The sequence below is a fragment of the Cebus imitator genome, unplaced genomic scaffold (assembly GCF_001604975.1).
Source record: "Cebus imitator isolate Cc_AM_T3 unplaced genomic scaffold, Cebus_imitator-1.0 Scaffold386, whole genome shotgun sequence".
In the NCBI taxonomy this organism is placed as follows: Eukaryota; Metazoa; Chordata; class Mammalia; order Primates; family Cebidae; genus Cebus; species Cebus imitator.
In genome coordinates this window covers 1,677,402-1,699,127 of record NW_016107701.1, presented here as the reverse complement: position 1 = coordinate 1,699,127, position 21,726 = coordinate 1,677,402, and the positions used below count along the sequence as shown (strand labels likewise).

Below are 21,726 nucleotides of genomic sequence, written 5' to 3'. Positions count from 1 at the left end.
CCACCACGCCTGGCTAATTTTTTTTGTATTTTCAGTAGAGATGGGATTTTGCCATGTTGGTCAAGCTGATCTTGAACTCCTGACCTCAGGTGATCCACCTGCCTGGGCTTCCCAAAGTACTAGGATTACAGGTGTGAGCCACCACACCCAGCAAGATTTTTTTAACATATTATTATTATTATTATTATCATTATTTTGAAATGGAGTCTCGCTCTGTCACCCAGGCTGGAGTGCAATGGTGCGATCTTGGCTCCCTGCAACCTCTGCCTCCCAGGTTCAAGCGATTCTCCTGCCTTAGCCTCCCAAGTAGCAGGGACTATAGGTGCATGCCACCACACCAAGCTAATTTTTATATTTTTAGTGGAGACGGAGTTTTGCTCTCTTAGCCAGGCTGGTCTCGAACTCCTGACTTTGTGTTTGCCTGCCTTGGACTCCCAAAGTGCTGGGATTACAGGCGTGAGCCACTGCACCTGGCCTTAACATATTAGTATTTAAGATTAAATGGATATGCAAAGAATTATTTTCTTTATTCAGTATTAATAACTATATTTATGCACACTGATTTTTAGCATAAGACTGACTGATGATTTTCTTGGTACTTAAAAGCAACTTACAATTTTAACAAACTTCTCTAAAAGTACCATTTTAGCTTTGAGAGAAGAGACCATTATTACAATGTCAAGGTTGTAAACCAAGTTTAGCATTAGAATGTCTACATCTACTGTCTCCTTGGGGTTCAGCTTAGTATGTCTCCAAGGTCACAGTTGAGTCTACTGAGGGCTCTCTGTTCCTGAGGGAGCAGATCTCGAGCACCACCAAGGAAGAGTTCGTTTGAGTTTAGAATCCCCTGTTCCTTGCCAGTCCAGAGAACTCCCTCTGAAATGACAGTTCAGAGTCAGCCCAGGAGTTAGGTCCTGAAGTCTCACCTCATCTTAGCCCTGCTAGGATCAAGGCTTGCTCTTGAGGTAGAGGAGGTGGTACAAAGCAAATATTTGAATCCTTCCAGGTGGAATTTCCTCACTTGGCAATAAGAATCTGCAACAGGGAACTATAATTTCAGCTTCCTGTTATGACATAGCACAGATGCCTGAGCAAAGAGGGGGCAGGCTTTTAGTTGAAGATGTTCAGCTAGGCCAAAGCTCACAGATGCCAGGTTTAGAAATCAACAGATAATGCCTGCTATGTGCCAAGCACTGTTCTAAGCTCTGGGGACACAGTGGTTCACTTGAACCTGGGAGTCATAGATGAGAAAACAAACCCAAAAAGTATCATGACTTATCTAAGGTCACAGAGCTAGGAAAACTGGAAGTTACTAAGCTCACAACAAAAACTACACATTTTTTCCTAAAGGCAAATGTTTCACTCTGCTGCTAGTTATAGTCCCTTCAAGTTTACATTATAGATCTTTCAGAGGACATTGTGTAACTTAATCACATTGATATGATACAGGTAAATTTGCCTGTATTTTGTATTAAGAACTACATGTGAATTTCTGAAGTTATGTTCCATTACAGTTAGACTTACAGTGTACTGTGAATTTATCAGGAAGCAGGCTTAATTTAAACTTCCTCTAGGCTGAGTGTGGTAGCTCATACCTGTAGTCCCAGCATTTTGGGAGACAAGATGGGAGGATTACTTAAGCCCAGGAATTCAAAACCAGCATGGGCAACATAGTGAAACCCCCATATCTACAAAAATAAAAAATTAGCCTGGCATGGTGGTGTGCGCCCATTGTCTCAGCTACTCAGGAGGCTGAGGTTGGGATAAGGGCTTGAGCCTCAGAGGTCAAAGCTGCAGTGAGCTGTGACTGTGCCACTGCACTGTAGCCTGGACAACAGAGCAAGACTCTGTCTCAAAAATTAAAAAACATAAACTCCTTTCTCTAGCATGGACTATTCCCTATAATCAGACAGGACTATCTTTATTAAATGGATTCTTAAGGTAATGTCAAAAGATAGCTGATGGCACTGCAGTTGAGAACTAAGACAGGAAGTATGGTGTCAGAAAAGGCTGTCTCACATCTGGTCCTAGCATTGCTATGTGGTCTCAGGTAAGTCATTTAAATTTTCTAGACCAGATTTCTCTTCTGGAAGAACTAAAGGTGTTAGAATAATTTGTTTAAGAGCCCTTCTGGTGGGCGGGCATGATGACTCACGCCTATAATCCCAGCACTTTGGGAGGCTGAAGCAGGAGGATCACGTGAGGTCAGGAGTTTGAGACCAGCCTGGCCAACATGGTGAAACCCTGACTACTAAAAACACAAAAATAAGCTGGGCGTGGTGGCGGGTGCCTGTAATTCCAGCTATTTGGGAGGCTGAGGCAGAAGAATCATTTGAACTTGGGAGGTGGAGGTTGCAGTGAGCCAAGATCACACCATTGCATTCCAGCCTGGGCAACAAGAGTAAGACCCTGACTCAAAAAAAAAAAAAAAAAGAAAGAAAACAGAACCCTTCTGATTCTGTGATTGTAGTGTTTCACCAAATTGTTTTCTGTAGTTTGCCAGATTCCTTGATTTTCCTTTTTAAAGTGTTGTTGGTATAGCTAGATCAGACTCTACATTTAATTTTGATGTAAACATGAATTCTTGACGTGAAATATCACATGCTTTTATTTCAGGGTTAACCTCCATTTCAGCTAATCATGGGAGAGATTAAAGTCTCTCCTGATTATAACTGGTTTAGAGGTTCAGTTCCCCTTAAAAAGGTATGTATGGTTTTACTACACCTCTTATTTGCAAAATATTGTATTGTTTTTGTGTGTGATTTAGATATCATGTCCTAGTAATGTTTGAGAGTAAAGGTTACTGCCAAGTATCATGACTCTGGGTTGCAAAGGGTGAAGTTCAAGTACAGTCACCTTTTGAGACTCATTTTAGAGTGAAGAGTGAAAGCAGGTATAACTGTACTCATTTTATTTATTCATTCATTCATTCGTTTATTTTTGAGATGAAGTCTTGCTCTGGCACCCAGGCTGGAGTGCAGTGTACTGCACAATCTCGGCTCACTGCTACCTCTGCTTCCCAGGTTCAAGTGATTTTCCTCAGTCTCCCAAGTAGCTGGGATTACAGGCACCCAGCACCATGCCTGGCTAATTTTTATATTTTTAGTAGAAGCAGAGTTTCACCATGTTGGCCAGGCTGGCCTTAAACTCTTGACCACAAATGATCCGCCTGCCTTGCCTCCCAAAGTGCCCAGCCTGTACTCATTTTTTATAATTGCTTACGTATTCAAGCAAGCAGGTATGTGTGTACCCTTCTTTATAGTTTAGTGGAAAGTTTACAGCAACTACATAGCAAGTACAGTCAGATTATATTCCTGTTCCTCAGATTTAAGACTGGGGTCACATTATATATAGAGACTCTGTTTGCAATGACATACTTATTCTGCCACAGTCATCTCTGGAAGCTTTATTTTCCTGGGATGTTTGAAAACCCTAAACACTCAGTTGAGTGTTAACTTTGCATCCCATATTAATCCCAGATGTTTGGGGATCACACTAGACAAAGGCAGTTCAAGTCACTGAGTAGAATAAAATCTTTGCTAATTCCCTTGCAGAAGTATTAGAATACTGTGATCTTAAGATCATTTGCAGCTGATTGTGATGGCTCACACCTGTAATCCTAGCACTTTGGAGACCTAGGTAGGAGGATCACTTGAAGGCAGGAGTTTGAGATCAGCCTAGGCAACATAGCGAGACCCTTTCTCTATTTAAAAAAATGAAAAAATTAGTCAGGCATGGTGGTATGTGCCTATAATCCCAGCACTTTGGAAGGCTGAGGCAGGAGGATTGCTTGAGCCTAGGAGCTTCAGACCAACCTGGGCAATATGATGAGCCCCTATCTCTACAAACTTGAAAAAATTAACTGGGCTTGCTGGTACACACCTGTAGTCCCAGATACTCAGGAGGCTGAGATGGGAGGATTGCTTAAGCCCAGGAAGTCAAGGCTGCAGTGAGCTGTGATCGTGCCACTGCAGTCCAGCCTGGGTGACAGAGCCAGACTCTGTCAAAAAAAAAAATGAAAAGTAAAAATGTGAGTGGCAAAATACACAGGGCAAGAACATAAGTGTGAGATACATTGTCACCATCTATAATCTGAGGAAGTCCAAAGGGAACTGTTAGGCCTCTCTAGACTTTGCCTTGCTCCATTTGTCTGCTCCTAGTGATGCCAGTGACCCTGGCTAGTGTGCTGCCACCCACAGAGTGACACTGTGGAGTCCATAGCCCTGCTAATGAGGAGCTCTCAGAAAAAAGAGCCTGGAGGCCTTGATTTTTTTTTTAATACAAAAGTAAAATAAATACTGATTTGCATTGGCAAATGTTTAAGCAGTTAATGTACTTTTCTAAATACCTCCAAAAGTCAGAGAAAACAAAAACTAAACTAGGATGCAGAGAATAATGATAATAGCTAATACTTCTAGAACATTTAACATCTGCCAGACTCTCTGCTGAGCATTTAAGTTCCTTCAGCTTGCCTTTTTTTTTTTTTTTTTTTTTTTTTTTTTTTTATTTTTTTTTTTTTTTTTTTTTTTTTTTTTTTTTAAGAGACAGGATTTACCTCTGTTGCTTAGGCTGGAGTGCTGTGTGATCATATAGCTCAATGCAACCTTGAACTACTGGGCTCAAGCAATTGTTGTGTCTCAGCTTCCCAAGCAGCTGGGACTATAGGTGTGTACCACCACACATGGCTGATTTTTTCATTTTTCATAGAGATGGTGTCTTGCTATGTTGCCCAAGTTGGTCTTGAACTCCTGGCCTCAAGCAGTCCTGCCATTTGCCACCCAAAAGCACTGAGATTACAGGCATTAGCCATCACGCCTGGCCCTCAACATTTCTTTTCTTTTTTTTTTTTTTTTTAAGACAGAGTCTCACCGGGTGCGGTGGCTCAAGCCTGTAATCCCAGCACTGTGGGAGGCCGAGGCGGGTGGATCATGAGGTCAAGAGATCGAGACCATCCTGGTCAACATGGTGAAACCCCGTCTCTACTAAAACTACAAAAAATTAGCTGGGCATGGTGGCGCGTGCCTGTAGTCCCAGATACTCAGGAGGCTGAGGCAGGAGAATTGCTTGAACCCGGGAGGCGGAGGTTGCGGTGAGCCGAGATCGTGCCATTGCACTCCAGCCTGGGTAACAAGAGCGAAACTCCGTCTCAAAAAAAAAAAAAAAAAAAAAAAAAGACAGAGTCTCGCTCTGTCGCCAGGCTGGAGTGCAGTGGCACGATCCTTGCTCACTGCAACCTCCGCCTGCCGGGTTCAAGCGATTCTCCTGCCTCAGCCTCCTAAGTAGCTGGGACTACAGGCGCACGCCACCATGCTCAACCAATTTTTGTAATTTTAGGAGAGATGGGATTTCACCATGTTGGCCAGAATGGTCTTGATCACTTGACCTTGTGATATTCCCACCTCAGCCTCCAAAGGGCTGGGATTACAGGCATGAGCCACCACGTTTACTTTTTTGTTGTTGTTTTTCATTTTGTTTGTTTTTTGAGGCAGAGTCTTGCTCTGTTGCTTAGGCTGGAGTGCAGTGGCCAGATCTCGGCTCACTGCAACCTCTGCCTCCTGGGTTTAAGCAATTCTCCTGCCTTAGCCTCCTCAGTAGCTGGGATTACTGGTATGTGCCACCACATCCAGGTAATTTTTGTATTTTTAGTAGAGATGGGGTTTCACCATGTTGGCCAGGCTGGTCTCAAACTTCTGACCTCAGGTGGTCTGCCCACCTGGCCTCCCAAAGTGGCGGGATTACAGGTGTGAGCCACCGCGCCCGGCCCCCTTAGCTCTTCTAACACTCATTATTTCCCCATCATGTTGAGTAAAGAACCACTCAGTTGGAAAGGTTTCTGATTATCTTCCTCCTCCCTTCCTGCTTTTCAAAGGGCTGCTGTAATCTTTGAAAGGTTACAAAGCCAATTTCTCTCTGTGCCACTCCCTAATCCCTACTGGTTTGAAGTATTCTCCCAGGAGAGTGACACATAGACCTGCCTCATTCCCTTTCTGTGGCAGAAGTCTCCCCCACAACTCCCCAAAGGTGTGGTCTTGATGAGGCTCCTGAAGCATCTCTTGAGCTGTTGCTGTCTCTACCCATCTACCCAGATGGATAGAGACAGGAGATAGGAGTCTTGTCTCCCCATCAGCCCCTCTGTTCGTATTCTGACCCTGCAGATCCCAGCCAGTCCTCTGGGCCAGCACTGCAGAATGACTGCAAACTGCCCTCCTTGTACAGACACATTCTCACACACACACATCCAGAAATGTGGGAAGAAATAAGATGCCTCGTATTGAGTTTACTGTTTAATGTCAAGCAAAATAGATTTCTTCCTATTGTCGTGGATAGAAAGGAAAGTTAGAAACAGAGAAGCGGCCAGGCATGGTGGCTCACGCCTGTAATCTTAGCACTTTAGGAGGCCGAGGCAGGCAGATCACTTGAGGTCAGAAGTTTGAGACCATCCTGGCCAATGTGGTAAAACCCCCATCTCTACCCAATTTTTGTATTAGAAATACAAAAATTAGCCAGGCATGGTGGTGTGCACCTGTAATCCCAGCTACATTGGAGGCTGAGTGAGGCACAAGAATCGCTTGAACCCGGAAGGCGGAGGTTGCAGTGAGCCAAGATCGCACCACTGCACTGCAGCCTGGGTGATGGAGCGAGACTCTGTCTCAAAAAAAAAAAGAAAAGAAACTGAGAGAAGCAGTGCCCTTTGAAGGATTATAAAGTAGTTGTATGGAATAATATGTTAGCCCTGAGGAAAGAAAAGGAGATCAGAGGAGTTTGTCATGCATGCTAATCTGGTGTGAGCTCCAGGTTACCTTGTAACACACAAGGCAGTAGTGTTAAAATTGTCAGTGAAATGATAGTGTAAAATAACATAAAAAGCGAATTTATAAGGTTTTCCACTTTTTTTTTCTAACTCTCCATCCAGATTATCGTAGACGATGATGACAGTAAGATATGGTCGCTCTATGACGCAGGTCCCCGAAGTATCAGGTGTCCTCTGATATTCCTGCCTCCTGTCAGTGGAACTGCAGATGTCTTTTTCCGGCAAATTTTGGCTCTGACTGGATGGGGTTACCGGGTTATCGCTGTAAGTATTACTGATACAGTATTAAAATTCAGACCCACATTGTGTGTGTGTGTGTGTGTGTGTGTGTGTGTGTGTGTGTGTGTGTTCTTCTGTCTCTGATCAGCTATAGTAATGGGTATTTTTTTTTTTTAATTGAGGAAAGATACTGTTTGCCTATTTTAAAATGTGAGATGAAGCCTTTTGAAGAAGGCTGGTGTGAGTCCACACTCACAAGAGATTCACAGGGAACAAACCTCTATTGGCAGCCTCTCCATGGCCAGCGTTTTCATGTATTCTCTCCTGATGCTCTTCTCTCAACTCGGAGTGGTAGGAAGCATCATCCTTGTTTACAAATGAGGAAGCTGAGGTCTGGCTCACACAGCCCATAAGTGGTGGAGAGAGGAACCGAGCTCCATCTCCTGGCTCTGTTTCTGATCCTCATTTTATCACAACATTGCCTCCAGGGTTGCAGAGCACAGAATATTAGACAACGAAGGGATTTGCCAACATACAAGTGACTGAAAAGCTGGCTTATCTTGTAAATCTTTGGATATGTCAGGTGAAGTTCATTAATTAGCTCGTATGTTAACTTTTGATTAGGACGTATTTTGTTCCTAATTGTTACTTTAGAGCCGAGTTTGGTCTAAATCTAGTTTTCCACTGATCATTCCTGAGTCTTCTTTGGGAGAAAGGTGTGTGGCAAAGGCACTCTTCCTGGTGACAATTTTTTTTTTCTCCATGCTTCCACCGTAATGATACAGGTTGGTCAGGACATTGGTCTCCTAATTTCCCAGGAAGAAGAGACTCTTTAGCTGGCAGTCATTTCTAGGACCTGCAGTATTCACTTGTAAGTAGTACTCCCAGTGGGAGTACTGCTGTTAGTATACGATTTATTTACTGTTTAAAGGATGAAAAAGCAGGTCACGTCTCTTCTCTTAGAAGGTGGGGTTATCACCAACTGGGGCCACACAAAAGAAATCAGTTCCTCTTCCTCCTGACAGCCCATCTCTTACTTGAGAAAATAGTTATCATCAGCACCACCTTTCTCCTGGGTCTTTTCTTCTCTAGCTTAATTTCTCTGGCTTCTTTAACCATTCTTCACATGACATGTTTGAGTCTCTGCAACATAATCCTCCCTTGTTCAGATTTTCAGTCATTCCTCTTCACAAACAGCATTCTAGAAAAGGGCAGGAACTGCCCTCATCCCAGCCCTCTGCAGCCTGAGACATGACACCACCATTTTTGGTGGCCCCTGTTGATCAGCCAGGGAGGGGGAAACCGAGCAGCCCGCAGGTGCCCATCCCAGTCGGAAGTGCTGTCCAGCAGTGTGTTTCTTACTCCACAGTGGCAGGTCATGAGAGCCTCACCTTCTGGCTGGATGTTTCTTTTTTACCCTTAGGATTCTTGATGTAGGCTTTCCCTGTTTCATTAGGAGGATAGTGAATCAATAAAAGGTCAACAGCATCTTCAAAATTAGTTTGTCATCAAGATTTGATCAGAATGTTCAACTCCATTAGGTCTTGGAACTTATTTGATATTTGTTAGTATCTAGCAGTTAAAATACACAGGTCTTTTTCATTTAAACTTTGTATTGTTATAATTGTAGATTCACATGCAGCCATAAAAAATAATACAGAGAAATATCCGTTTTATACTTTCCCTAGTTTCCACCAAACCTTTGCAAAACTATAGTACAATATCACAACCAGGATATTGATATTACTACAATCTACCAATCTCATTCAGGTTTCCCCAGTTCTGCTCGAACTCATTTGTTTGTATGTATTAAGTTGCATATAATTTTGTCACCTGTGTGGGCATGTATATTTATAAATTAAAGACTCCATGGAAATATCATCCCCTTTCTTTTAGGCTGTCATCTGACTCAAATTCTCAAACTTTCTGTTAGGCAGAATCTGTTCTCCATTCTTTCTTGGGATGGTGGAATTCTTACCCACAAATAGAATTTTAATAACAAAAGCAAACAGGCCAGGAGTGGTGGCTTATGCCTGTAATTCCAGCACTTTGGGAGGCCAAGGCAGGTGGATCACTTGAACTCAGGAGTTTGAGACTAGCCTGGCCAACATGGCGAAACCCTATCTCTACTAAAAATACCAAAATCAGCCAGGTGTTGTGGTGGACATCTGTAATCTCAGCTACTAAGGAGGCTGAGGTAGGAGAATTGCTCAAACCCAGGAGCTGGAGGTGGCATGAGTCGAGATCACACCACTGCATTCCAACCTAGGCAATGGAGGAGACTCTGTCTCAAGAAACAAACGAACACCCCAGCGTACAATGAAATAGAGTAACTAAGTCATTTAAAAGAAGAGGAACAACTTTACTAAATACTGCCTTAAGAAATGCTACCAAAAAGAGAGGGAGCTCTCCTTAGAACAAATTTTCTTTCCAACTCTCCTGAGCCATATCCTGAATGAAACTGGATTTAAGAGAAAACTGTATTTTTTTACTGAGTTGGGTTCTGCTATATTCATCCTTGAACCCCAGACTTTTTCAGCTATTTAGAAAGGAAATTGATATGAATTGAAATTATTACTCACATAATATCCTTAGAGTGTGCTAACTTTTCATTCTCTTTTAATTTGGTCTATTAGGTAAAATGTGAATTACGAAGTTTAGTAAAAAGTGAGAGCTTATTTTTACATATTTTGTAAAGGGAGCAGCACTCGAGCAAATGAGAAATGCCACTATTTGAGTTCTAAATTTTTCAATTATATGAGTTACATTTTTACTTTTATGATTTTTAAAATAAAAATTGTTATTGTTTCAGTTGCAGTATCCAGTTTATTGGGACCATCTGGAATTCTGTGATGGATTCAGAAAACTTTTAGACCATTTACAATTGGATAAAGTGAGTACCCTGAATCTAATTACATACATATGATTTTTTTGTTTTGAGACAAAAGTCTCACTCTGTTGCCCAGGCTGGAGTGCAGTGGCGTGATCTTGGCTCACTGCAACCTCCATCTCCTGGGCTCAAGTGATTCTCCTGCCTCAGCTTCCAAAGTAGCTAGGATTACAGGCATGTGCCACCATGCCCAGCTCATTTTTGTATTTTTAGTAAATATGGGCTTTTGCCATGTTGGCTAGACTGACCTCAAGTGATCTGCCTGGCTTGGCCTCCCAAAGTGCTGGAATTACAGGCGTGAGCCACCGTGCCCGGCCCTCTTTTATTTTTTAATAATAACTTTATTGCAACATAATTCATATACCATATAATTTACCCTTTAAGTATACAGTTCCATGTTTTTCAGTATATGTGCAGGTATGTGCAACCATCACCGCAGCCAGTGTTTTAAAATTTTTTAAATGCAAAAACCTCATACTCATTAGCAGTCAGTCCCTATCTTCCCTCCTACTAGCCCTGCAACCTAATTTACTTTTTATCTCTATGAATTTGCCTATTCTAGATATTTTACATAAGTGGAATATATCATATGTGGAATTTGCAACTGGCTTTTTAAACTTAGCATTATAAGTTTGAGGTTCATTCATGCTGAAACCTGTATCAATACTATGTTTCTCTTTATGGCTAAATCATATTTTTATGAATATGCCATGTCTTGTTTATTCATTCATCAGCTGGTGCACATTTGGGTTGTTTTTACCTTTTGGATATCATAAATAATGTTGCCATAAACATTCATGTACAAGTTTTTGTGTCGATGTATGTTTTCAGTTCTCTTAGGTATGTATTTAGGGGTGGAATTACTGAATCATACTTTTCTTAGACATAAACCACTAAGTGGTTTGGGGTGTTTTTCTTTTCTTTTCTTTCTTTTTTTTCTTTTTGAGACAGGCTTTCACTCCGTTGCCCAGGCTGGAGTACAGTGGTGCAATCATGGTTCACTGCAGCCTCAACCTCTTGGGCTCAAGTGATCCTCCCACCTCAGCCTCCCAAATAGCTAGGACTACAAGCATGTACCACCATGCCCAGCTAATTTTTGTATTTTTAGTAGATTTGGCTTTGTTTGTCTGTGAATAATATTTGTTAACTTATATAGCTTGGATGCAGAATTGTATTATCTTGATGGAGTGTGTAAATTGCATTTAAATACAAAATTTTCTAAATTTCTAGCTGCTGTAAATATTTTAGTCTGTTGGCTAGTGATAACATTATATTCTGTGGTTAGTGATAATTGAAGGACCTTTTAATACTCATGTTCAAGATTGATCAGTATTTTAGGATCTGCCTTATATTTGTTCATGATTAGGTTCATCTTTTTGGCGCTTCTTTGGGAGGTTTTTTGGCCCAGAAATTTGCTGAATACACTCACAAATCTCCAAGAGTCCATTCCCTTATCCTCTGCAATTCCTTCAGTGACACCTCTATCTTCAACCAAACTTGGACTGCAAACAGGTAAAAACAAAATTATTATTTTTGTTCAGTGAAATTTTGAAAATGTTGCATGTTGAGTGTTTGGTATAGTAGGAAGGGAAGGCTTATATATACTTCCATATTCTGCAACTTCCTTGGTTGTTTTTTTTTGTTTGTTTGTTTGTTTTGTTTTTTTCATACAGAGTCTTGCTTTGTCACCCAGGCTGAAGTGCAGTGGTAGAAGCATAGCTCACTGCAGCCTCCATTTCCCAGGCTCAAGTGATTCTCCTACCTCAGCCTCCCAAGTAACTGAAACTATAGGCAGGCATGTGAGGCACCACACCTGGCTAATTTCTATACTTTTTGTAGAGATGGGGTTTTACCCTGTTGCCCATGCTGGTCTCTAACTTCTAGGCTCAGGTGATCTGCCCACCTTGGCCTCCCAAAGTTCTGGGATTACAGGCAGGAGCCACCATGCCTGGCTCTTTCGTGGCTTTTAAAATTAGAAACAATTACCTTTGTAAAAGGAAAGAATTGAATGAACTCTAAATTCAATTTTTTTATTACCCTAAATTATTTTTAAATTTTGTTTAATATTCATTCATACACTTTGCTCTTTCTATTCAGTACTTAAATATCTTCTGTTTATTCCACTTATTATTTTGTTTAAACAGTTCCAAGTATTGACTGACATAGTTGTATTAGGCATTTGGCTTTTCCCAATTCTTCATCACGTTCTACAGTAAATCTTTATACAAATTACTGGATTTTTTTCCCTTTGTGGTTTATTTCCTTGAGATATGTTCTCTAAATGGAAAGACTAGAGACTTTGGTCTGTTAACACGTGTTCTGTACGTCATGACCCTTGATGTTAGTCTGTTCTTCTGAAAGACAGAAATGGTGAAAATGCTTCCGGGGTAGCCAGTAGGGTACTGCTTTCCTAGGTGCCATCCTTTCATTTATTTGATCATTTTAAGTGGTTCGGTAGGTATCGATGATGCCATACAGCTGGCTTACTGTGCACTTCTTTCATTGCTAGGAAGGCTAGGCCCTAGCCTTAGAAAAAGCCCAGTGGCCAGGTGTGGTGGCTCACATCTGTACTCCCAACACTTTGGGAGGCCAAGCGGGAGGATCACTTCAGGCCAAGAGTTTGACACCAGCCTGAGCGGCATAATGAGACCCTGTTTCTACAAATAATAACCACAATAATAAATTAGCCAGGTACCATGGCATGTACCTGCAGTCTTAGCTACTCAGGAGGCTGAAGCAGGAGGATTTCTTGAGCCTAAGAGTTCAAAGCTGCAGTGAGTCATGATCTTGCCTCTGTACTCCAGTCTTGATGACAGAGCAACACCCTGTTTCAAAAATAAAAGCCTAGTGACTAAACACATCTGTATGATCAGTGTTTTCAAATAATGTATAGGGAAATATTGTTTTCACATCTACTTAAGATTGCACTCTGGAATATTTTTTAGTTTTTCTGATGTTAGTAGTTACTTAGCATACAATAATTTCTTTTTTCTTTTTTTTTTTTTTTTTGAGATGGAGTCTCGTTCTGTCACCCAGGCTGGAGTGTAGTGGTGCCATCTCGACTCACTGCAACCTCCCCCTCCCAAGTTCAAGCAATTCTTTTGCCTCAGCCTCCCAAGTAGCTGGGACTACCGGCGCATGCCACCGTGCCTGGCTAATTTTTTGTATTTTTAGTAGAGACGGGGTTTCACCGTGTTAGCCAGGATGGTCTTGATCTCCTGACCTCGTGATCTGCCCGCCTTGGCCTCCCAAAGTGCTGGGATTACAGGCGTGAGCCACCACACCTGGCCTCATGCCACAATTTCTAGTATACATTAGCTACTTACAAATCCCTCCCGTCTAGGTAATGCACAAATAATGCTCATTATTTTTGGTGATTTTTATTGCTGTTCTAATTGTTAGAAGGCCAAGACAGCCCCCATTCAGTTTGTGCTCTGGCACATCAGCTGCTTTTTTTCAGGCATCTGAGTGCTTTACTGTGTGCCACACACTGGAATACAAGAGTGAACAAAGCCAGCAGGGTCCACCCCTAACAGAGTGTACTTAGACATCATCACCTTCAAAAGCTAAGAAAGTGCTGTGGCTGGGGGAGAACTTACAAAGTTAACTGGAAGGTGACCCAGTGGTCCTTTTGAGGAAGCTCCATTTCCAGCAAGGCTGTCCCAGTGATAATAAGCATCAGAAGCACCTCTTCTAAGTAATTCATGATAGGTTTAGAGAAATTAGTGTTTACCCTCCATGATGGCTCTTAACAGTTGAAATTAATGGAATAAATATAAAGATTATATATAGAAATCCACAAAATCTGGCCAGTCACAGTGGTTGTGTAATCCCAACACTTTGGGAGGCAGAGGTGGGAGCATTGCTTGAGTGTCCAGGAGTTCTAGACCAGCCTGGGCAACATAGCAAGACCCTGTCACTACAGAAAATGTTTTAAAAATTAGCTAGGCCTGGTGGTGCAAGCCCATAGTCCCAACTACTCAGAAGGCCAAAGTGGAAGGATCACTGGACAGGAATTTGAGGCTACAGTGAACTGTGATCACAACACTGTACTTCAGCCTGGGCTGAACAAGACCCTGTCTCTAAAAAATTTTTTAATTCTTTTTTCGTTTTTTATTTTTATTAGAGTCAGGGTTTCACCATGTTGGCCAGGATGGTCTCGATCTTCTGACCTCATGATTTGCCCGCCTCTGCCTCCCAAAGTGCTGGGATTTTAAATTTTTTAAATTAAAAAATAAAAAGAGGCCAGGTGTGGTGGCTCATGCCTGTGATCCCAGCACTGTGGGAGGCTGAGGTGGGTGGATCACTTGGAGCCAGGAGTTTGACACCAGCCTGGCAAAAATGGTAGAACCTCATCTCTACTAAAAATACATAAGTTAGCCGGGCATGGTGGCACGCGCCTTTAGTCCCAGCTACTCGGGAGGCTGAGGCATGAGAATTGCTTGACCCCAGGAGGCAGAGGTTGCAGTGAGCTGAAATCATGCCACTGTGCTCCAACCTGGGCAACCGAGTGAGACTATGTTTGAAATAATAATAATTTTAAAAAACACATCTATAAATGCCAATTTGCCTTGAATTAGCCAAGTTGAATCTAATAGTAGCAAATTTGGAAAGGTGCGATAACTTTCATATTGTTATTTTAAAATCTATTTTGAAATATCAATCAATAAAAAGAAAATATTGAGCTGGGTGCAGTGGCTCACGCCTGTAATCCCAGAATTTTGGGAGGCTGAGGCAGGCAAATCGAGATCAAGAGATGGAGAACATCCTGGCCAACATGGTGAAATCCCGTCTCTACTAAAAGTACAAAAATTAGCTGGGCGTGGTGGTGGGCACCTGTAGTCCCAGCTACTTGGGAAGCTGAGGCAGGAGAATCACTTGAACCTGGGAGGTGGAGGTTGCAGTAAGCCCAGATCGCACCACTACACTCCAGCCTGGCAACAGAGTGAGACTTCGTCTCAATCAATCAATCAATCAATAAGAAATATCAACCAGAAGGAATAAATAAATAACTAAGAAATATCAACCAGAAGGAAAGAATATTTGTCTTAATGCTCAGTTTTCCAAACGAAATAGTTTAATCCTTGGAAATAAGGCAAATTAGAATAATAAAATCTTGGACTCATCAGAATGTCTATCTCAGTAAAGGTATTTTGAAATATCACTTTTAATTATCCTAAATCCTCAAATAAAAGTTTAATTATATTAAGCTATAACTCTTTTGGAAGCTTGAGAAAGTGTATGAAAGCTAGATGCTGAACTCTTTAGAGAAAGAGATTAGGACTTTTTATCCAGATCCCAAGCTAATACAAAGCTTTAATATTGAATGAACATTTGCCATGTGTAGTCTTGGAAGCTTAAATTATAAGGTCTTTGTCTATGTTTTACAGCTTTTGGCTGATGCCAGCATTTATGCTCAAAAAGATAGTTCTTGGAAACTTTTCATCTGGCCCAGTGGACCCTATGATGGCTGATGCCATTGATTTTATGGTAGACAGGGTAAGGATCATGACATTGGGTTGGGGACACATTGTATTGGGAATTTTCACATCTACTTGTTTCGAGAAGATAGATCTGTCTCATTGAATATGTGTTAGAGGTATTTGCTAAGCAGTCTTCCAGATTAATACATCTGAGCAGAAATTATTGCTGGGAAGGACTTGTCTACATTAGTGTGTCCCACCAGCTGTTCATCAAAATCACTTATTAGAGCTTTCAGAAATAGATTGTAAGGCCTCACACCAGACCCTCCATCTGGAATCTCTGGGCATGGGATCTGGGAATCTATTTTTACTTCACATTTTTCCTCTACCCACCAGGTAAATCTGATGCACCAAGTCCATCGGCTTGCCTTTGGGAACTGCTGGGCTAGATGACTTCTCAAGTCTCTTCTAGCTCTAAGATCCCTTAAAGGTTTATCTAAAAAAAAAAAAAAAAAAAAAAAAAAAAGATATATCTGTCACCTTTGAGCAATAGGAATTGGCTTGCTGCCCACGGGCACCTGGTTGGAGTAGTCAGTGTAGGTTGAGGGCTTTAGAAGGCCAGGTTTCATTGATTTGTATCCAGGTTTCCAGAACAGAAAATGCCACCACCTCCTGAGAAGCCCAGTTCATGGTCTCTCACATATATGGTGGTTCCTCATTGGTGACTTTTCTGGCCCCATCACAGATGATACCACCTTTACAAGCACAAATATTGTCTGTAGATTTAATGTAAATGTGAAAAACAAAATGATTTCAAAAACTTTACCTGTGTTTCTTCCTGCAGCTAGAAAGTTTGGGTCAGAGTGAACTGGCTTCAAGACTTACCTTGAATTGTCAAAATTCTTATGTGGAACCTCATAAAATTCGGGACATCCCGGTAACCATTATGGATGTAAGTTTCCTTTTAAGTAAAACAGCTGCTATACTTTTTAAAATGTGCATGTCAAGATCCCCTCTAAAACTATTTGACAGTTTTAATGTGCCTCTTCAAGTGCTGCCTTGGCTTTTGTTTTTATCCTCCAGCTTTCTCAATTCCAAAAGAATCTGTTTATTGCTTGTCTTGGATTTCTTTCTGGCCGGAATAACAACATTGAAATCAAAATAGGCTGAGCACAGTGGCTTATACCTGTAATCCTAGTGCTTTGGGAGGCTGAGGCAGGAGTATGGCTTGAGTCCAGGAGTTCAGGACCAGCCTGGGCAACACAGTGAGACCCTGTCTCCTTTTATTAAAAAAGAAAAATAAACATGAATCAAAATAAATATATAAACAAGGGAGTCTACCCATTTGGTATATTTTTGCTGTTCTCATCAATAGATATTTTACCTTAGCCATTACATATCTGGGCAGCAAAGAGAAGGTACTTCACAAGAGTAGAGAATCAAGAATTCCATAGTCTAATTAGCACAAAACCTTGCTTATTTTTTTACTGTGGTAAAATATACATTAAAACATATACCATTTTAACCATTTTTAAGTGCATAGTTCAGTGGCATTAAGTATATTCACAATGTTGTGCAACCACCACCATTTTCACATTTCATCATTCCAAGAAGAAATTGCATACCCATTAAAGAATAACTCCCTGTTTCCTTTTTCCCCCAGCCTCTGATAATCAACAGTCTACTTTTCTGTCTGTAAGAATTTGCCTATTCTAGGAACCTCATATAAGTGGAATCATACATTTATCCTGTTGCACAGCTTACTTCACTTAGCATAATGTTTCTCAAGACTTATCTTGAAATGTTATGCATGTGTCAGAATGTCATTTCTTTCTTTTTTTTTTTTTTTTTTTTGAAACAGGGTCTCACTCTGTTCCCCAGGCTGGAGTGCAGTGGTGTAATCTCAGTTCACTACAACCTCTGCCTCCCAGGCCCAAACAATCCTCCCTCCTTAGTCTCCTGAGTAGCAGGAACCACAGGTGGCACACCACAACATCAAGCTAATTTTTTATAGAGATGGAATTTCACCATGTTGCCCAGGCTGGACTCAAACTCTAGGGCTGAAGCTATCTACCCACCTCAGCCACCCAAAGTGCTGGGATTACAGGTGTGAGCCACTGTGCACAGCCTGTCATTTCTTTTTAAAGTGGAATGATATCCACCAATAAAACCAATGTTGGTTCATACCACATTTTATTTATCCATTCATCCATCAGTGGACACTTAGTTGTGTTCAGTTTTTGGCAATTGTGAATAATGCTTCTCTACGCATTGGTATAAAAGTATATGTTTGGGCCGCACACATTGGCTCATGCCTGTGATCCCAGCACTTTGGGAGGCCAACGCAGGAGGATTGCTTGAGCCCAGGAATTTGAGACCAGTCTGGGCAATATAAGGAGACCCCATGTCTACTTATAATTAAAAAAATCAGCTGGGCATGGTGCCACATCCCTGTGGTCCCAGCTACTTGGGAAGCTGAAGCAGGAGGATCACCTGAACCCAAGGGGGTTAAAGCTACAGTGAGCTTCGATCGTGCCACTGCACTCCAGCCTAGGCAACAGAGTGAGACACTGTCAAAAAAAAAAGTGTGTGTGTGTGTGTGTGTGTGTGTGTGTGTGTGTGTGTGTATATATATATATATATATATATGTTTGAGTTCCTGCTTTTAATACTTTTTTATTTTTTAAAAATTATTTTTTGTTTTTTATTTTCATGGGTACGTGGTAGATGTATCCTACTTTTAATTCTTTTGGACATATAGTTTGAAGTGGAATTGCTGGATTATCTGTTTAACTTTTTGAAGAACCACCGTACCATCTCTTCCGCAGTGACTGTACCATTTCATGTTCCCACCAACAATGCACGAGGGTTCCAGTTTCTCTACATCCTGGACACTTCTTTCTGGTTTTTTGGTTGATACTTATCCTAATGGATATGAATTGATATCTCACTATAGTTTCAACTTACTTTAAAAAAAATCATATAACTGTTTTGCCTTATAAATGGATTTGTCCCTAAATTCAAATAATAGGATATTTTAAATAATTGGCTTTTGTAGGGAAATTATCCATTATAAGCATATAAACAACTTCTTATCATTCTCTGCCATAATTGCTGCATTCTGATATTTACCATAACATAGAACAATCTTTTCAATGTTCCTCACAGGGCATTTGCTCTGCCTGCCCTTCTTTCAAAGCCATGCTCATCACCTGGGTTCATGGTCACTGAAAACAGTCTATAAGATATAGTTGGAGATGCACTATTTTAAATATACAGATTTAGTGTGGTATATTTAGTATAGACTATTTTTTACTTCTTTTAGCTTTTGAAAAACTTCCCTGCATGTAAAAACATAAGTGGGTAGGGGTATTGAAAGATGTCTAGAATCATATGCTGCAAACTGGCTTCCCCAAGAAAGAGTAGCTTGTACTCTTTACAGTTTTTTGGAACTTTTTCACTGAGCCTAAATGACTTATGTTATTGCTTTAAATTAATAATAAAAGTAAAAAGTTATCTTGGGACTTCATGATCTTTTTGAAATTTATTGGCATTTGCGGTGACTGTTCTCTATTAATATTCCGTTAATCTACTTAGCTATATTTGAGGAGAAAGAAAAGTAATGGTAGAATTTTCTCCCACCCCAGCCAGGCGCAGTGGCTCACACCTGTAATCCCAGCCCTTTGGGAGGCCGAGGCGGGCCGATCACTTTAGGTCAGGAGTTCAAGACCAACCTAGCCAACATGGTGAAACCCCTTCTCTACTAAAAATACAAAAATTAGCTGATGTGGTAGGGGGCGCCTTAATCCCAGTTATTTGGAAGGCTAAGGCAGAAGAATTGCTTGAACCCAGGAGGTGGAGGTTGCAGTGAGCCAAGATTGTACCCCTGCACTCCAGCCTGGGCAACAGAGGGAGACTCCGTCTCAAAAAAAGAAAAAAAAAAAAAGAATTTCCCCCACTAAAAGAATGCAGGAGATGCTTTGCAGCACAATCTGTAGCTAATGTCTTGGGTTGGAGTTAGAAGTCACCAGGGGTCAGCAGAAGGTAGCTCAGGCTGCTAGGGGTGCAGCACTGTCTCCTCATAAGAAAGGAATGCTTAGGGTAGCATTTCCATAATGTGAAAAGAACATATTAAAACAGTTGATTATAGCTTTGTGTATGTGTGTGTTTTACCTTTCCTATGGTGCTGAAGCTTTGTGTTTTTTTAAAGGTGTTTGATCAGAGTGCCCTTTCAACTGAAGCTAAAGAAGAAATGTACAAGCTGTATCCTAATGCCCGAAGAGCTCACCTTAAAACAGGAGGCAATTTCCCATACCTGTGCAGAAGTGCGGAGGTGAATCTTTATGTACAGGTAAGGCCTAGCTTGAAACCCAGAGCACTCTGAGCCCAATATATGTTTGTAACATGAAGCCTTTTTTTTAATGGAGTAGTAAGGGGATAGAGAACTATAGAATTCCTTGTAGGAATGAAGCATTGACTTGATAAAAGTGGTTTACATTTATAATTTGTAGGTCAGTTTGAACAGGTATATTAGAGATCCCCCACTGACTCCCTGCCCACCATCCCTTTTCCAAGAACAGGAGGCCTGCATTCACATACTGAGATAGCCATTGGCATGATGGGACCTTGCCCTCTGGACACACTGAATTCCGTCAGAGCAAGATACCAGACCTAAATGGGATCAATCTGAGTCCTGTGAAGTGACTTCTTGATCTCATTTTAATGCATTAAAAGAAAACTCTAACAAACACCACCCCTTCGTACTCTAAGTGGATAATATGATAGCAGTGAGGGGTGAGTACCCTGGCAATTTGGCAAGAAGAATCAAGAGCCTTAAAAAACCATTCGTGTTCCATGATCCTGTCATCCACTTGTAGAAGACAGGATCCTAAACAGGAAAACTTGGTGCTGGAGATATTCATCATAGCAGCACTAGTCACAGTAGCAGAAGATTGGAAGGACCTATGTCACAGCAGCAGAAGGGAAGGGTAAACATCTCATGGAGCATGCACCATCTAAGATGTCTCAGGAGACTCTGCAGGACTCAGGGAGACTGCAGAGGAAGTGAGGAACAAAGATCCCAAATGTGGTTTTAAAAAATTGTTTGACTTTTCTCTAGTATGTATTAGTCTGTAAATTTTAGAAGTATAAAACACTTATCTACTATGGTGATTTTTCCTACCAAACTTTTTGTAGAAGGCAGTATACATTTTGCTCTGTAATGCAGCCATTTAAAATAATGATTCTGGCTGGGCGTGATGGTTCAGGCCTATAATCCCAGCACTTTGGGAGGTCAAGGTGGACGGATCACCTGAGGTCAAGAGTTCGAGACCAGCCTGGCCAATATGGTGAAACCCCATCTTCTAAAAATAGAAATATTAGCTGAGCATGGTGGCGGGCATCTGTAATCCCAGCTCAAGAGGCTGAGGCAGGAGAATTGCGTGAACCCGGGAAGCAGAAGTTGCAGTGAGCTGAGATTGCACTGTTGCGCTCCAGCCTGGGTGACAAGAGTGACACTCCGGCTCAAAAAATAAATAAATAGGCCAGGTGTGATGGCTCACACCTGTAATCCCAAGACTTTGGGAGGCTGAGGCAGGCAGATCACGAGATCAAGAGATCAAGAACATCCTGGCCAACATGGTAAAACCCTGTCTCTACTAAAAATACAAAAATTAGCTGGGTGTAGTGGCACGTGCCTGTAGTCCCAGCTACTCAGGAGGCTGAGGCAGGAGAATCGCTTGAACCCAGGAGGCAGAGGTTGCAGTGAGCTGAGATCGTGCCACTGCACTCCAGCCTGATGACAGAGCAAGACTCTGTCTCAGAAAATAAATAAATTAAATAAAATAAATAAACAAGTAAAATAAAATAATGATTCTGCGTTTCAACAGATACATTTGCTGCAATTCCATGGAACCAAATACGCGGCCATTGACCCATCAATGGTCAGTGCCGAGGAGCTTGAGGTGCAGAAAGGCAGCCTCGGCATCAGCCAGGAGGAACAATAGTTGTGTCTCTTGCTGTCAATGATGAGTTGACCCGGTGTGTTCTCATACAGTCCGTGGCATCAGCGTCCACCAGCTGGCCTTTTCCTTCAGGTTCGTCAGGCTCACCGGTTCTCACTGTGTCTGGGAAGTAGGACTGATGGTCATCTTCATGACAGGTGGCAGCTCCACTAAGCCCCTGTAACTGTTCCCTCTTCGGTTTTCTTAGCTTTTGAATTTGAAGAAGTACTTTTGAAGACTCCCGTTTTAAGAACTGTGCAAATTTTGCTACCAAAAGTCTTCATCACTGTGTTCTTAAGTGAATGTTGACTTCTGCGGTTTGGGACTTTGTGGGACTTTTTTTTCTTCTTTTCCTTTTTTCTTTCTTTTGTTTTCTTTTTT

General features: G+C 41.5%; 1 protein-coding gene across 4 annotated transcripts in view; it reads left to right on the top strand.

The window, feature by feature from the left end:
- Positions 1-21,726, top strand: part of SPG21 (SPG21 abhydrolase domain containing, maspardin) — a 24,638-nt gene that overhangs the window by 2,676 nt on the left and 236 nt on the right. For 3 of the 4 annotated variants that reach the window (XM_017508130.2, XM_017508131.2, XM_037731200.1), the window contains 8 exons: positions 2,617-2,703; positions 6,914-7,075; positions 9,843-9,923; positions 11,287-11,432; positions 15,311-15,419; positions 16,188-16,295; positions 19,554-19,694; positions 21,232-21,726. The exon at positions 21,232-21,726 is cut by the window's right edge. In XM_017508130.2, the coding sequence (XP_017363619.1) occupies positions 2,641-2,703; positions 6,914-7,075; positions 9,843-9,923; positions 11,287-11,432; positions 15,311-15,419; positions 16,188-16,295; positions 19,554-19,694; positions 21,232-21,348 (927 nt within the window). In that variant the 5' untranslated portion in view covers positions 2,617-2,640 and the 3' untranslated portion in view covers positions 21,349-21,726. The remainder of the gene's footprint in view (positions 1-2,616; positions 2,704-6,913; positions 7,076-9,842; positions 9,924-11,286; positions 11,433-15,310; positions 15,420-16,187; positions 16,296-19,553; positions 19,695-21,231) is intronic. The other variant, XM_017508132.2, reaches the window with a different exon arrangement.